Here is a 15,936-nt window from a genome sequence, read left to right on the forward strand (position 1 = left end):
CTCTGCGTTATGGGTGGTCGGCTGTGGTTCCTTGGTCATGCCTGTTCATCCTACATGTCTACATGCTCCGCGCTTGACGTTATGGACTATGGGTTAGCCAAGGCCGAGAGTTCAGCATAGAATAAATTGCTCGGACATCGCTTATATTACCTATATCTCCAAGTTATTTTGATAACCATCGTGCAGCACACATCTCGTTCTTTTCTCTATGGAGAAGACCCAGTCTCCGGTCTCTCCCTACACGTGCTACGGGCTCCACACTCTGCGTTATGGTGGTCGGCTGTGGTTCCTTGGTCATGCCTGTTCATCCTACACGTCTACAGGCTCTGCGCTCGACGTTATGGTCTATGGGTTAGCCAAGGCCAAGAGTTTAGCATAGAATAAATTGCTTGGATGTCGCTTATATTACCTATATCTCCAAGTTATTTTGATAACCGCAATGCAGCACATGTCCCGTTCTTTTCTCTATGGAGAAGACCCAGTTTCTGATCTCTCCCTACACGTGCTACGGGCTCCATGCTCTGCGTTATGGGTGGTCGGTTGTGGTTCCTTGGTCACGCCTATTCCTCCTACACGTGCACAGGCTCCGTGCTCGACGCTATGGACTATGGGCTAGCTGAGGCCATATGGGTCAATAGCGAACCAACTGCTCGGACTCTACTTACACTACGTGGTTAAAACTATGAAGATTTTTTCACCGAAATACAATCTAACCGCATACACATGCACCTTATAATATTTATCGTATACATAAGTGTTTTTACGCCTTCGCGCGTTCTAACTACACTGTCTAGAAATTACAGATGATATCCGCCAGGCAGATCATTGTGCCCTGCCATTGCCGTCCATTTCGCCAAACAGGTCTATATCACTTGCCAACCTCTTCGCTGTGTCCTCCACCTCATCCTCCAGCTGCTGGGTCTCCGCTTCGCTCAGTCCTTCGGCGAACCCGCCCCCTATCGCCTAAAGGTCAGTGGCTAGATAGTGGGACCGAACCACAGCAAGGGCATGGGTAGCGGCGGTAACAACAACGTCACGGTTGAAGCCCTTGAAGCTCTCCCACGCCGTCTTGCATCTTTCGATGACGATGTCCGGGCACGGCGGCCTGCCGTCGAGCTGAGGAGCCACTTCTGGATCAACGCAGTCGAGCACTGGTCTGATTCCAGCAACCATGGTGTAAAACTTGTCCCTTTGGGTTCGGGCGTCCATCGAATTGTTCCTTGACCCTTCGATGGTAGTCTGCAAGCATTACAAAGTTCCATCAAGCGAGAAAGTTACTTCAGCGCGCACTCCGACCAGGGAATACTCACAGTTTAGCTCCTCGACTAGCTTGTTCGCTCACCTTGTCTCCTTCGCCTTCTCCTCTCAGAGTTGCTCAAGGGCCTGGCGCAGGCAGACGACAACGACGAGCTTCAAGGCCGTCTCCTCGAAGATTCAGATCACCATGAAAACTTTTCTATTTCGGCAACTATGACGGATCAAATCGTCGAAAGATTCGCGCAGCTCGTGATATCTGATCCAACTCAGATTTCATGGATTTCCACATCCGACTCGAACTCAGGCGCCGCGTTTGAGATGGAATCTCTACCGAGTTCTTTTGAGAAATTGAGTTCTTTTCCGACAGGGCTCCGGAGTGCGGCCTCAGCCTATCAAGAAAACGACTCGGAATACACTCAGAGCCTTTTGAAGAAGTCAGGTCCTTTTCCATTCGGACTCCACAACATGGCAAAATCTTATGAAGCACGGCCCGAAGGATCCCTGAATCCGGTGCTTAGAATGCCACTAAGAGGAGCTCAAGAAAGTCTCGTACTGACTATAACATCTCAAGACTGCATCATCCACTGGCCAGGTTCTGTTCCTGAGGACAGCGGTACCCAACTAGTCGGCACGACGACGATGACAATTCTACCCTACCAAGAAGGAGACTCAATCTGCGACCTTGAAGCCTCTACTAAAGTCATCAACAACTCCAACAGTATGGAAACCAACACCGATAACAGAACAATTCACGCACGAGAAGTATTCATGGTTCGCCATTCTCGATCACCATTGGTCCACCCAGAAGCACCCGACATCAGGTCATCCAATGAATCTGAGTCCAACATATCACCCTTTATCCAAGGGCACGATGGTGAGACCGAGAATCAGAAACAAGCCAGAGAAAGAAGAAACAAATTGAAACAAGGACGCCAACGCCGTGCTAGGCAGCACAAGGAAGCTTGGATCAAATATGAGTCAGATTTGGCTGAGTACGATAGAAGAAAATTAGAACAAGAAGTTGAAGAAAGATGCGCGGCGAATACACCCTACAATAGGATCTGAGAAGCACTAGAAGAACTCGGAGCGATATCACTTCCCAGTGAAAAACAGAAACAACTCCGAGACCTCCTCTGGTCAGCAGCCCTAAGGACGCACGACAGAAGGACCTGCTCAAGACTACCTGCCAGGTCAACATCTCATAGAAAGGAAAATCAAAATCAAAGGAAGTCCGCTTTCGAGAGACTTGGACCAAGTGGAAGTCATAATAGAGAAAGTAGAAGGGACCATAGTCAAAACTACCGAGTCGAACAACTAAGAAAGATCAGAAGCAAAGTACCCATTCAGATAGCCCCGCAAAACTACTCTCACCAAGACAATAGTTGGCTAGAAGGAGGTGCTGAATCAGAATACACAGAAGCCGGAACACACGATAGATTCCCCTGTTTTGCAAACAGACTTGCTTCAATACGACTACCTCACAAGTTCAAGTCGTCCAACCACTCTAAATACGATGGCAAGACCAAACCAAGGCAGTGGCTTAGGATTTACTCGCAGTCGATTGAACTAGCCGGAGGAGACGACGATATCAAGACCTTGTTCTTTCCCATGGCCCTAGAAACCATGTCCCTCCAATGGTTCGACAAATTAAATCCAGGGTCAATTAGAAATTGGGAGGACTTGCAAAGAGTTTTCTGTAAAAATTTCATGGGTATCATTACGCACCCTATCACCCACGCAGAATTAAAAGGACTCAAGCAGAAAGGAGGCGAAAGTCTCAGAAATTACTATCGATGATTTGGCGAACTACGGGCTCAAGTACATGACATCACCGAACGAGAAGTAATCAAAGCTTTCTCTCACGGAATCATGGCTAGGTGGCAATTTTAGGACTTCTGCAAAGAAAACCCGAGAAATAATGAAGAATTCAGATGCACATTAGAAAAGATGATTACTGCAGAGGAGAAGACACGAGAAAGGTTCCCGAATAGAAACGACCAAGACAACCCGGACAAGCAAAATCATCGAAACATGAGCTGAAAAGATGCTTGAGCCCGCCGATGAGGGTAGCTAATAAGCTGACACCCGATCCAAAAAGCAAAATGGCTGAAATCACGCCTGAGCATACCGACTGAGAGCAAAAGAGCTGAAAAGATGCTTGAGCCCACCGATGAGGGTAGCTAATAAGCTGACACCCGATCCAAAAAGCAAAATGGCTAAAATCATGCCTGAGCATACCGGCTGAGAGCAAAAGAGCTGAAAAGATGCTTGAGCCCGCCGATGAGGGTAGCTAATAAGCTAACACCCGATCCAAAAAGCAAAATGGCTGAAATCATGCCTGAGCATACCGGCTGAGAGCAAAAGAGCTGAAAAGATGCTTGAGCCCACCGATGAGGGTAGCTAATAAGCTGACACCCAATCCAAAAAGCAAAATGGCTGAAATCATGCCTGAGCATACCGGCTGAGAGCAAAAGAGCTAAAAAGATGCTTGAGCCCACCAATGAGGGTAGCGAATAAGCTGACACCCGATCCAAAAAGCAAAATGGTTGAAATTATGCCTGAGCATACCGGCCGAGAGCAAAAGAGCTGAAAATATGTTTGAGCCCACCGATGAGGGTAGCTAATAAGCTAACACCTGAACCAAAAAGCAAAATGGCTAAAACAAGCCAGTTGACTGACTACTTGTCATAGTTTCCGACTACTTTGGCTGCGGTGACCAACTACTCAACAGCTCATGTCCAAGTACTCGCAAGCTGATGCTCGGGGGCTACAACCTCTGGGGTCTCCTGAGCGCAAAATGTCGGGATTGCGCGCTGATTCTACTACACGGCCATCAATCAAGTTGATTTACCTAGGTTGCTGAAGCCTTAATCCGTGAAGCCTACTCGCCGGAAAGGGAACCATTTTCTAGACCACATCATCAAATAAGGAGCTCGCCCACCACTGGCTGCCTTACTTGGCCACTACTTCATTGGGTGAGACACACGCCCCGCGCTGTCTTACTTGGTTGCTGCTCTACAAGTCGCCAGGACGTCCGACTACTCGGTCGCGGTGATCGACTACTCGGTTGGGGTGATCAACTACTCGACAGCTAAGGTCGACCTTGCTGCGGTGATTTGTAAATTCTAAGGTGGGGGTGATACGGGGTCTCCGGTGAGGGGACTGCCCACCCAAAGCCTTTTGATGGATTATCTAGGTTGCCTTGCTCGGATCGGATCATGGTCGAACGAGAAGATTTTGCCTCAGCAAGATGAGCACAAATATGAGGATGCACGTGCATATTTATATGTACTTTCATTACTCAAGCGAAACAAAGGAAGAGGCATGACATGCAGCAGCATGCAAGAAGACATCAAGCACGCAAGCTAATTATGGAAAGTACTCAGTGGCGTAGCTGTGTTGACTTGCAACGGTATATGGATAGCCTGCTGTAGTTCGCGGGTTACTTGGATACACCCTTGAGAATGTCTACAAGATCCTACATATTCTCAGAAGAGGTTTTCAGTTCTTTGAACAACTCAGATTCAAGAACCTCTAACTTTTTGTTCCAAATAGCAAGAGGCTCAGGGGCTACACTCAGTGAGTGCACTTTTTCTTCCAAAAAGCGCACATCACTCAGGAGACTTCTTCAAGACAGGAGTTTTCAAACGACATAAGATTCAAGACCCTCTAACTTTTTGTTCCAAATAGCAAGAGGCTCGGGGGCTACACTCAGTGAGTGCACTTTTTTCTTTGAAAAAGCGCACGTCACCAAGAAAACTTCTTCAAGACAGACCACTTCAAGGCCTCACGACAAAAAAGAACCCAGACCGATCTATATCCGAGTTCTTTTTGATAAAGAACCCGGGTATATGCTCGGAGCCCTTCGATGAAGAATCAGAGCAATTTCAAGACAAGACCCTCTAGCTCCATATTCCAAACAGCAAGAGGCTCAGGGGCTACACGATGTGAGTACTTTTTCTTCCAAAAAGCACACACCACTCGAAGATCCCAAGAAGTGCTACATGGTTTCACTCAAGAAAGCACTCGAGCGACGCTTGTTCCTGCTCGGCAAGACCTGAAGGAACAAAACAAGGCTTCCGGAGTTCAACCATGAAGTGCTCGGGGGCTTGTCGATGCGGGACCCACAGGATACACCGCAAGGAAGAGAGGAGATCTAGTTTGATTAGGATTCCTCCCATGTAATCCTAGTAGTAATACTACCTTGTAATCCTACTAGGACTCTACATTGTAAACCAACTAGGACTTTGGCCTCCTGACTATATAAAGGAGGGTAGGGCTCCTTAGATGGGAGGTCAAGCAGAAGAGACTTAGACAACACAACACTTTACAATCAATCTAAGGCAAAGGCTAATGCCGACTGGACGTAGGGCTATTACTCGATCACGGTCGAGGGCCTGAACCAGGATAAATCGACTATCTCATGCATTTACCGTCGAGTTCTGCATACGCTGAAGCCCAAACATACTGCCCCGGGTACCCCCGTGGCAGGCTATCGGTGGTGAAACATCGACAATTTCCACGCCTCTAATCAGGTCGAGGAGCTCCATCACTTGTTCCATGTCAGCACTGTTCGGTTTCTCAGACCAGCTCCTCTAGTTCTCTGGGATATGGTGGACGTCGCAGCGGATTATAGGGTGGCTCTGTTTCATGTAGAACCACTTGGAATTCCACCCTTTCAGAGAAGTGTTCAGCGGTACGTTGATATACTCGTTGGCCATTCCATCCCGAAGCTGCAAATAGATGCCACCGACCACCTTGGAGCCACCGCCGCCTTTCTTCTTCAACTAGAATAGGTGTCTAAAGAGGTTGAAATGCGGCAGAACCCCCAGAAACGTCTTACAGAAATGGATAAAGATTGAGATGTGCAATATGGTATTTGGGTGGAGATTGCACAAACTAACCACCCAAAGCTCCATCAAATCCCTAAGGAATGGGTGAACAGGAAATCCCAACCCACGCCAGAAATAATCTTCAAAGACTACAACTTCATCGGTGTTAGGCATTGGGAAGGGCTCACCGCTGGCTGGCCGCCATCCAGCGGTGACGCGGTCAAGGAGAACGCCGACTTCCACCAATCTATTTAGCTTTGCTTCTCCCATACGTGATGGCACCCACTCTTCATCATGCTGGGCTTCGGTTCCTGCTTTCTTCAGGCTCGTCTTCTTCGATTTGGCGTTTCCCTTCTTTGGTGCCATCCCTCGGATTCTATTAGGGTTTGGCAGTGGAGGCTACTGTGGATGCGAATCTGGAAATGCGAGAGCTTTGGAGGAAGACGAAGTGGCAAAGGTGGGAGCGCGGGGTGCGGCGGTGCTGTTATAAAAGCATTTTCCCACCTCTTCGCAGTCGAGGGTTTTCGGGAAACCGTTCCCATGATTTGCGTCTCTCCGAATCCTCCACTACAGCAAGGTGGGCCATAACGTGGGCTTTTGCGCAACCGTCGCCCATTTATCGCCGCCATCAGTTGCTACTTGCCGAATAATCGCCGACTTCTCCACCATTTATTGAGGCTCAGTAACCGACACTGTATAACCATTACTCCGGTTTTTTCTCCACGGTTTGATTTCTCCGATATCTTTGCTGGCACCTCAGGGACTGGCTACCTGTTCGGCTGGTTTTCTACGTTTCTTCTACTTTCTGACCCTGGCACCACATGACTGTGTCACCTACTGTCAGGCTCGAGGACTAAGTGGGCACACTTCACCTTGCGGTGAATGTGCTTTGTCTCTTTTTGGGTCATGCCCGGGGACTGGCTGCCTGTTCGGTTGGTTTTCTACGTTTCTTCTACTTTCTGACCCTGGCACCACATGACTACACCATCTACTATCAGGCTTGGGGACTAAGTGGGCACACTTCACCTCGCGGTGTGTGGGATTTTTTCTCGAAGACTACATGACTATAGAAGAAGATTGACTCCTACTACCATGGTCAGACTCTAAGTGGGCACACTTGGTCCACTGTGAAGGAATTTTTTATTCAGAACTTGAGCTCCTTACACCCTTATGGCAAGCCATACTTGGGTCACACTGCTTGGCGATAGATCACGCTGCTCGGTGATGGTTCACGCTGCTCGGCGATGGTTAACACTGCTCGGCGACGGTTCACACTGCTCGGCGACGGTTCACGCTGCTCGGCGATGATTCACGCTGCTCGACAACTCATCACGGTAGTTGGACCATGAGTTTGACTGCTTGGCTTTATTCGCACCTGCTCGGATGAGCTTAAGACGGCGTTGCACAATGGGTACAAGGCGCTCAGGGACTAGCTATGGGGGGTACAACCCCAGATACCCAAGGCAAACCACATGGGTTGCGCCCCCAGGGGTGGCCCAGCCCACAAGACGAAGCCTTGCGGGGCACGACTCTGGTCGGCGCCTCTCGCAAGACACCGGGAAGATAGCCTGAAGATACTACGAGATCTATTAGGATATGTATGATCCCAAGATTCCTATAATCAGTTATTACTTTTCGGTTATCTCTTAGATCTAACCGACTTATAACCCTGCTACCCAGACTATATAAGGCGGGCAGGGACCCCCCTCCAAACTCATGAAATATCATACGATAGCTAATACAAACCAATAGACCACATGAGTAGAGTATTACGTCATACTGATGGCCTGAACCTGTCTAACTCGTGTGTCTCTATTACCTTCTTGTTCTTGATCTCATGCTCCTCGGCCGATCAATCTACCTTCGTGGGATACCCCTCGGAGGACTGTCGACGATATTTTGTCGACAGTAGTCTTCTTTTCTCTAGTCCTAGTATAAAAATATATATGAAACTTCTTCTCTAGGTCAGCCCAATTGGCAATGGAGTTAACTAGCAGTGATGAAAACCACATGAAGTCTGGCCCTGACAGGGACAAGGAGAAGAAATGAACTTGATGGGCCTCTTCAACGGATGCTTCACCCAACTATGTAAGATACCGACTGACATGTTCTATCGTGCTTGTGCTGTCTTGGCCAGTGAACTTGGCAAACTCTAGGAGCCTGTAAATTGTTGGAAGGGTGACCAAATCGTACCATTCTAGATATGGGCGTTTATATGAGAAGGTCAGTCCTTTTGGCTTCAGACTGAACTGATTCTTCATCATCTCGGTCACTCTTAGCAACAACTCATCAGCATGTGAATTTGGATTTCTCGGCACTTGCTGACCCATCTATGGATTGAAATCCCATGTGTCTTGATACCTTGGATTCGGAATCATGTGAAGGGTGTTATAATCTGTGCCATGATGATACCCCTGTGGAATTTCTATCTACTGGATCATTTGCTGGTTTGCTGCTTGAAGTCTCTAATTATAGACATGAGGATCTATATCTTTACGGATCCTTTGAATTGATGGTGCCTTAAATGCCACACTCTTCTTCTCATCTTTCTTCTCCTTCTTTTCTTTCTTCTTATCATCATCTCTATATGTATCATCGGTCATTATATCTCTCAACACTTAGTTTGGTGTCATGGTGTCCAAACCACTCCTCACTAGAATAGTGACCAATGTGCTAAATCTTGAAGGTAAGCATCTCAAGAACTTATGGGAGAAGTCCTTGTCCTCCACCTTCTCACCAAGTGCTTTGAGATCATTGACAAGCACTTGTAACCTATGGAACATCTTCGGCACACTCTCATCCTCCTTCATCTTAAAACTAGCAAACTTCTCCTTAAGGATATATGCCTTGGCACCCTTCATGGCTTGAGTGCCCTCAAATGATTTCTCCAGCTTCTTCCATGCTTCATGAGTCATCTCAATGTTCTTGATTTGCTCAAATGTTCTCTCATCAATAGCATCATGAATGGCATTAAGAGCAATGTCATTGTTTTGGAGAAGCACTTCTTCAATGGTGGTGGGGTTCTCCGGATCCTCTATCTCAATCTTGTTCTCCACCATCTTCCAAACTTTCCTATTGATTGACTTGATATATGTTGTCATCTTAGCCTTCCAATAGGGATAGTTTGAGCCATCAAATTGGGGTGGCTTCTTGGTGTTGTTGATTTGAGTCATTTTTAACCTGAAGGTTGTTAAGCCTCAAATCACGGTGACCACGGCTCCGATACCACTTGAAAGGTCCTAATGGCTAGAGGGGGGTGAATAGCCTATTAAAATTTTCTACAACAACACTAAGACAAATGATTAGTCAATAAGATGGCGAAGCGAATTTTGCGCTAGCACAATACTTGGGGTTGCAAGCCATCTACCCAATTCAATTTTCTATGATCTCTAGTATATCACAACAAAGCTATGTCACTAATATACACCTAGGTGATCAACCTAGTGAGAGTAATACAATTAAATGATACACTATCTAGTCTTAACTACCACTAGCTCTATCCAAGTGAATGTATAATGAAATATAAGAGAGTGGTAGAGAGGTATACCGTCGTGGCAAGTGACCAATGAGTGAATACCAAGGAGACAATCAAGACAATGATTTTTCCTCTGAGGTTCACTTGCTTGCCGACAAGTTAGTCCCCGTTGTGGCGATTCACTCACTTGGAGGTTCACGCGCTAATTGGCATCACACGCCAAACCCTCAATAGGGTGCCGCACAACCAACACAAGATGAGGATCACATAAGCCACAAGCAATTTACTAGAGTACCTTTTGGCTCTCCGTCGGGGAAAGGTCAAGAACCCCTCATAATCGCTACGATCAGAGCCGGAGACAATCACCAACCTCCGCTCGACAATCCTCGCTGCTCCAAGCTATCTAGATGGCAGCAACCACCAAGAGTAACAAGCCAAACCCGTAGCGAAACACAAATACCAAGTGCCTCTAGATGCAAACACTCAAGCAATGCACTTGGATACTCTCCCAATCTCACAAATATGAAGAATCAAAGATGGAGATGAGTGGGAGGGCTTTGGCTAAGCTCACAAGGTTGCTATGTCAATGCAAATGGCCAAGAGAATGAGCTAGAGCTGGCCAAACGATATTTATACACCCCCAAACAATAGAGCTGTTGGCTCAATTATTGGGCTGACCGTGGGACGACCGGACGTGTCTAATCGCTGCGTCCGGTCATAGCCTGACCGCCACGTGTCCCTTTCAAATTGTTTAGCCATTGGCGCCCAATGGCTATCTCTGCGCACAGTAATACTATGTGATTGGACGCGCTGTTAGAAAATGACCGGACCCAGGAGACGCAGCGTCAGGTCGAGTCCAGAGAGCTCCCAGAGCCGCTCTAGGCCGACCGGACGCGTCCGATCACACCGGACCGGACGCTCCCAGCGTCCGATGAATTATTGCGCTAAAAACCCAAGACTTGCTAGTTCACACCGGACGCGTTCAGTGTGGCGACCGAACGCGTCCGGTCTCTCTCTGCAATCCTGCATCGGGCTATATCACTTTGACCTGACGCTGAACAGTAACTCGTCAGCGTCCAGTCACTCCACTAGCCAGAGTCCGGTCACTTTCACTTAGTCGCTCACCTCGGGTCCAAATATCGTACGCGTCCGGTCACTTCTGTCTGACTACCCCAAGACTAGATAAAATACCGGACGCGTCCGGTCCTAATTTCGGACGTGTCCGGTCACTCTGTGACCAGCACGACTAACTCCTTTTTAACTCTATCTTCTTTATCCTTACTCAAATGTGCCAACCACCAAGTGTATCACCTTGTGCACATATGTTAGCATATTTTCACAAATATTTTTAAGGGTGTTTGCACTCCACTGGATCCTAAATGCAAATGCAATGAGTTAGAGCATCTAGTGACACTTTGATAACCGCATTCTAAATGTGATCACACTCACTAAGTGTCTCGATCACCAAAACGAAAAAGCTCCTATCAAGTTTCACCTTTGCCTTGAGCTTTTTGTTTTTCTTCTCTTTCTTCTCTTCCAAGTCCAAGCATTTGATCATCACCATGCCAGCACCATCATCATGATTTTCACTGTTGCTTCATCACTTAGAGTAGTGCTACCTATCTCATAATCACTTTGATAAACTAGGTTAGCACTTAGGGTTTCATCAATTCACCAAAACCAAACTACAGCTTTCAGCGCCCCACCCACGTCGCCCGCCCCCACGCGTGCCCACGCCGCCCGAACATCACCAGCATCGAGAAGAGGAGGAGACACCAAGGCAAGGCAGCAAAAGGCGAGGAGAGAGGTGCAACACTTGATCTACTTTTGAAACATCCAGATACAACACTTGCAACATACGTATGAAGACAGATGAAACGTTTGAAACATGCATCTGAAACGCTTGCAAAAAACACATGAAACACTTAAAAACCATTGCAAGACATACGCAACATCCAGATAAAACACTTGCAACATATGTGTGAAACATATACAACATTCAGATAAACACACTTGCAACATATGTTAAAAAACAGATGAAACATTGTGAACAAACATTTGCAACATAAGTGTACAACCATTGCAACATATGCAACATCCCGATCTACTTTTGCAACATCCATACGAAACTCTTGCAACATACTTCCGAAACAACTGAAACACTTAAAACATACGCTTCCAAGATGCGCTTTCAGCACATTGTCACCTTGCTGCTTGGATGAATGAAGCTCATCATTGTGGAGCTCGATGCCACAGAGTGAAAGGAGGTCGCCGGTGCCCGTGATGGACGACCAGCGGAAGAAGGCCCTTACGTGGATGTCGTTGAGGCCCGAGATGCGACGGTCGTCAAGGCAGCCTGTGAGGCGGTCACTGAAGGTGGCAAGGTAGCTCCCCGCGGGCAGCACGATGCGGCAGCTGGAGCGGAGGTCAACAGCGGAGTCCCCGGAGCTGGCGTCGAGCGTGTAGGCACGCACGTTGGCCAGGAGTAGGCCGTGCGGGAAGCCCTGGAGGCGGAGCTCGTCGTACGTAGTGGTGGTGGGCGGTGACGAGGTGGAGTCCGGATGGGCGAGCGCGAGCAGGAGCGACGCCACGAGTAGGGTGGCGAGGAGGCGGCGCGCCATCGCGGGTTCGTTGCGCAGGTCAGAGACGACGGGGAGGGGGGCGGAGCCGTGGAGGGTGAAGGGGAACGGGAGAGAGTGTGGGGCGGCGAAACAATCCGGAATGGGAGAATGGACCGTTGAAATGTGCGGACGGGAGTCACGGATGAACTGTTGCGGTTGGCTGGGCCGCCCGTCCGCAGGCCAGTCCGCAGGCCAGCGAGGAGGCGCCGGACGGACGGACATCCTAACCCGAAAAAAATCCTACTCTTTTCACGACACTTGCTTCTCATGAAGATCCACTAGTACAAAAGCATTCTTTGCACGCATGGCCTTGTCCTCAGTTGCTGCAACTTACTTCTCCACTCAAACCAAACCATCACAGAATCACAGCGACGAACTGACGACTGCAACCAAACCGCAGAGCTAACGAAAAAGGTTGCTCAGAACATTCACAAGGCAAAACCGCGGTCAGTAACGAAGACTGAAGGTGGTGGTTTATTGAACTAGACATGACTCCACTGAACAAGTACTTATTCTTATTGTACGACAATGGCACTGCAAATGCAGTTGCTCTTCCTCAACTAGGTAAGGCAGTTGATGAACTCCACGGCTGTTGCGACCGCGCCGGCAGTAATGGCATCGTTGATGATCTTGTTCCTGTGGTTGTTGCTGGCGCCGGAGATGAGGGCACCAGATAAGGCGCCTCCGATCATCGCATTCTTCTGCAGGGTCATGAGAGCAGAAGGGGTTAATGAACACCAAAAGTTGACTCAGAACATGGGTGGAATGAAAATGAACGGGTTACAGATTAAACAATTTTTATGATGAGGTGCTTAATGGTTCCAAACAACAACAACACTGTATGAAGACTGAAGACCTATCTTGTCCTAGTCTTCTACATAGCTGGACATCAGTAAAATTTCTAATTCTAATAAGCTTCAGATGTTGCAAAAACCTTGATATATGAGGTACCAGTGCCATACAGAGCTTCAGCCTTCAATCATACTATTCGAAGAAGAAAAAATGTTGCCTAACAGTAAAAAGGTCTAGATTTCGAACGGGGTGTTACTTTTCACCAACAGGCAAGCGGAATTTTCCCCCCTGAGATGATGTTCAACTAATCACCATAAAACTGAAAGATTCATACTCTGATTATTCTTACCCAGTCGCTGCGACCACGGACCCTTTCCACACCATACACCATGCCCACATAAACTCCAGCAACGGTACCTGCGTGTTAGACAAATAAACATCTGAATTGGTCCGAGTATATAAATGAAGAAGGGAAAGAAGCCAACTGAAATTATTTGAGTCTGAAGCTACAAAAGGCACAAATTGGTCAATTAGTTACCCCAATATGCACCCTCCTGGCACATCTTCTTCAGCTGCATACATATTGAGAAAGTGTATCAGTTTGATGTGTAAACCAGAAGTTGCTCACTGAGGTGCAGGTTTTTTTTTTCGAGAACGTGACTTCACATGTTTTTCATTAAGGAGAGGTGCAGGGTTTTAGTTCAACATTTCCAGTAACACATAGAATTCCTGAGATGACAGTACTGCATTGAGACTACAACTAGAGATCCGCAGTATTCATAAGTCATGGAATGCGTTTTAGAATGTCAAGTAAATCACGATCCACATTTAGGAACTGCAAGCAAAGAATCACCTAACTGGCAACACTAGGCATTTGGATCATGATATTTAAGATCCCCAATTGAAATGGGGCCTGGAGCTAGAACAGTTAAAAAATCAGCGATACAAAGGTTGTGGATATATGACTTACGGCATGCTCAATCCTGTGCTTTGAAACATCCCCTGCAAACCAAAGAGGTTTTGTCATAACAATTTCTTCTCTGATTGCCAGTAAAATGTAGCACAAAAAAAATGCAAGCATATGATTTCCTTGTCAGCAGTACTGCTATTATTCTGAAATAGCATTGGTTAATTCAAAGTTGAGGTGAGTCTTCAGTAAGATCCATTGAGGTAAGGACTATTTGAACCGGCTCGGGCCCAAGGTTGGGAACTAGTACTAGTGTGTATATATGAAGTGAATCTTCAGTAGCAAAATCAGAATTTTCTCGTCATTTCAGTCATTCAATCATGACTGAATGTAAAATGCAGTCTACAGAAATGTGCAGAAAAACTCGATAAAGACTGAATGTGAGATATGCAGGCTGCACTACAAGTCGCAGTCTGGGGTTATGTCTGCGCCCATTGTTTCGCTCTCTGGATTCACTTGCAGAGGCAGAGAGACTGCAGTGACCAAACGTTTTGGGGGCAAGATAGTATCAATATCTGACACGCACATGCGTGAGGCAAAATCGAAACTTTTTTTCCCATCTAATAAGGGTTCCTGGGCATGGGCTATGGAATGCAGCATGACTGAAACTGAATACGAATGAAGGGGACGAGGAAGAGGCGGACGCACGCACGCACCCCTGTGGAGGCACTCGAAGGTCTCCTCGGCTGCCACCTTGCAGGCGCCGACGGCGCCGATCTTGAGGAAGCCGTCGACGGTGCGGTTGAGGAAGGGGTTCCCCATGTCGATGACGACGTCGATCTTGGGCGACCTGAGGGACCCCGAGAAGCCGCCGCGGGGCATCCTGGCCTGGCCCTACCTTCCTGGCACTGGCAGTGGCAGTGGCAGGTCAGCTGTGTGTGTGGCAGTGTGTGAGAACTGAGAAGGAGGATCACCTGGGCAGGTTCTCTCACCTCGGAGAAGATAAAGAAGTGGAGATTGGGCGGTGGCTGCAAGGGCACGAAATCGGCGGCAATCCCCACGGGCTACGGCCTATTCACCCATCACCCCTGGTTTGCTACTGCTACGAGGGGCCACAGGTCATCGTCTCCTCTCGTGAGGCGCGTCACGCGTGCGACTCCATGGATTGGTCTTCTTCCTCTCCTTTATCCTCCGTGGCGTACGTTGGCGTGCTGTGCTGTACTGCTGTTGGATCATCAGGCCAGGGACACGAACGATCGCGGACAAAACGAGGGATCGCGGAGCGTGTGGTCCGTGCAAGCATGGACGCCCGAGAATGAGCCCGGCTACGTGCAAGCTATGTGTTGGCAGGCCACCACCTGACCACGTCAGGATCGCGCTCGTGAGGCGTACTGCTGCTGTACAGCTCCTCTGCTGGTAGTATACCTCCTAGTGCCTGATGAGTTCGAAATGAGCGTTGTTTGTATCCAGAATTTGTTGAGTTAGATCGAGACAGATATGTCGTGATTGATTGGTTGCGTATAATCTGTTCGGCTGGCTAAAAAAACGACTGGTACTGATTTGTTGTCTTAGAAAAATACTGTTATTTCGCTTAAACGATACGGCTGACGAGCGAACATGGGGCCAGAGTCAGTTCCACGGGAACATGTTTACGATGACTGTTTGCTTGTATGGCACTTTGGGTCTATCTCTCTGCTCATGCAAAAATCCCTTCTCAGTCCGACTTCTAAGATACGCAGATTTTTTTGGGGTTCTTCACCAGAGCTAGGCTGTCGGATGAGAGCAATTATGTAGATAATGACATTATTACTGCACGACTAGCATATATTAATTGATATTAGTGTATTTTAAACAATATTAAGGAATAATGTGATAAATGAAGAGCAATAAAAGATAGTTGCATGTATAAAAAAATATCGTGATTATGTTTATTGCCTAATTTATCTCTTTGCAATAGGTTCTCGTGCAAGCAACCAAACACCATCAGCCTGTTCGGGAGGCCATAAGCGATCGTGGATTATTTACTGCTGGCTGGTTTGGTATGAGAGAAAA

At 47.6% G+C, this 15,936-nt stretch overlaps 1 protein-coding gene across 3 annotated transcripts; it reads right to left on the minus strand.

Moving 5' to 3' along the window:
* Positions 1 to 12,640: 12,640 nt before the first annotated feature.
* On the minus strand, positions 12,641 to 15,064 carry LOC136518288 (outer envelope pore protein 16, chloroplastic-like). Of its 3 annotated transcripts, none has more exons than XM_066511934.1 (6): positions 14,859 to 15,064; positions 14,601 to 14,792; positions 13,948 to 13,979; positions 13,516 to 13,549; positions 13,327 to 13,394; positions 12,641 to 12,886 (listed from the first exon to the last, which is right to left on the minus strand). In XM_066511934.1, exons 2-6 carry the CDS (start codon positions 14,764 to 14,766, stop codon positions 12,746 to 12,748), a joined length of 441 nt encoding a protein of 146 aa, XP_066368031.1. In that variant the 5' UTR covers positions 14,767 to 14,792; positions 14,859 to 15,064; the 3' UTR covers positions 12,641 to 12,745. The 3 variants fall into 3 exon arrangements, with proteins under 3 accessions (XP_066368031.1, XP_066368030.1, XP_066368029.1); XM_066511933.1 differs by having other exon boundaries at positions 14,877 to 15,062; XM_066511932.1 differs by lacking the exon at positions 14,859 to 15,064 and having other exon boundaries at positions 14,601 to 14,852.
* Between the last annotated feature and the right edge of the window lie 872 nt (positions 15,065 to 15,936).

Source organism: Miscanthus floridulus, chromosome 17, assembly GCF_019320115.1.
Source record: "Miscanthus floridulus cultivar M001 chromosome 17, ASM1932011v1, whole genome shotgun sequence".
In the NCBI taxonomy this organism is placed as follows: domain Eukaryota; kingdom Viridiplantae; phylum Streptophyta; class Magnoliopsida; order Poales; family Poaceae; genus Miscanthus; species Miscanthus floridulus.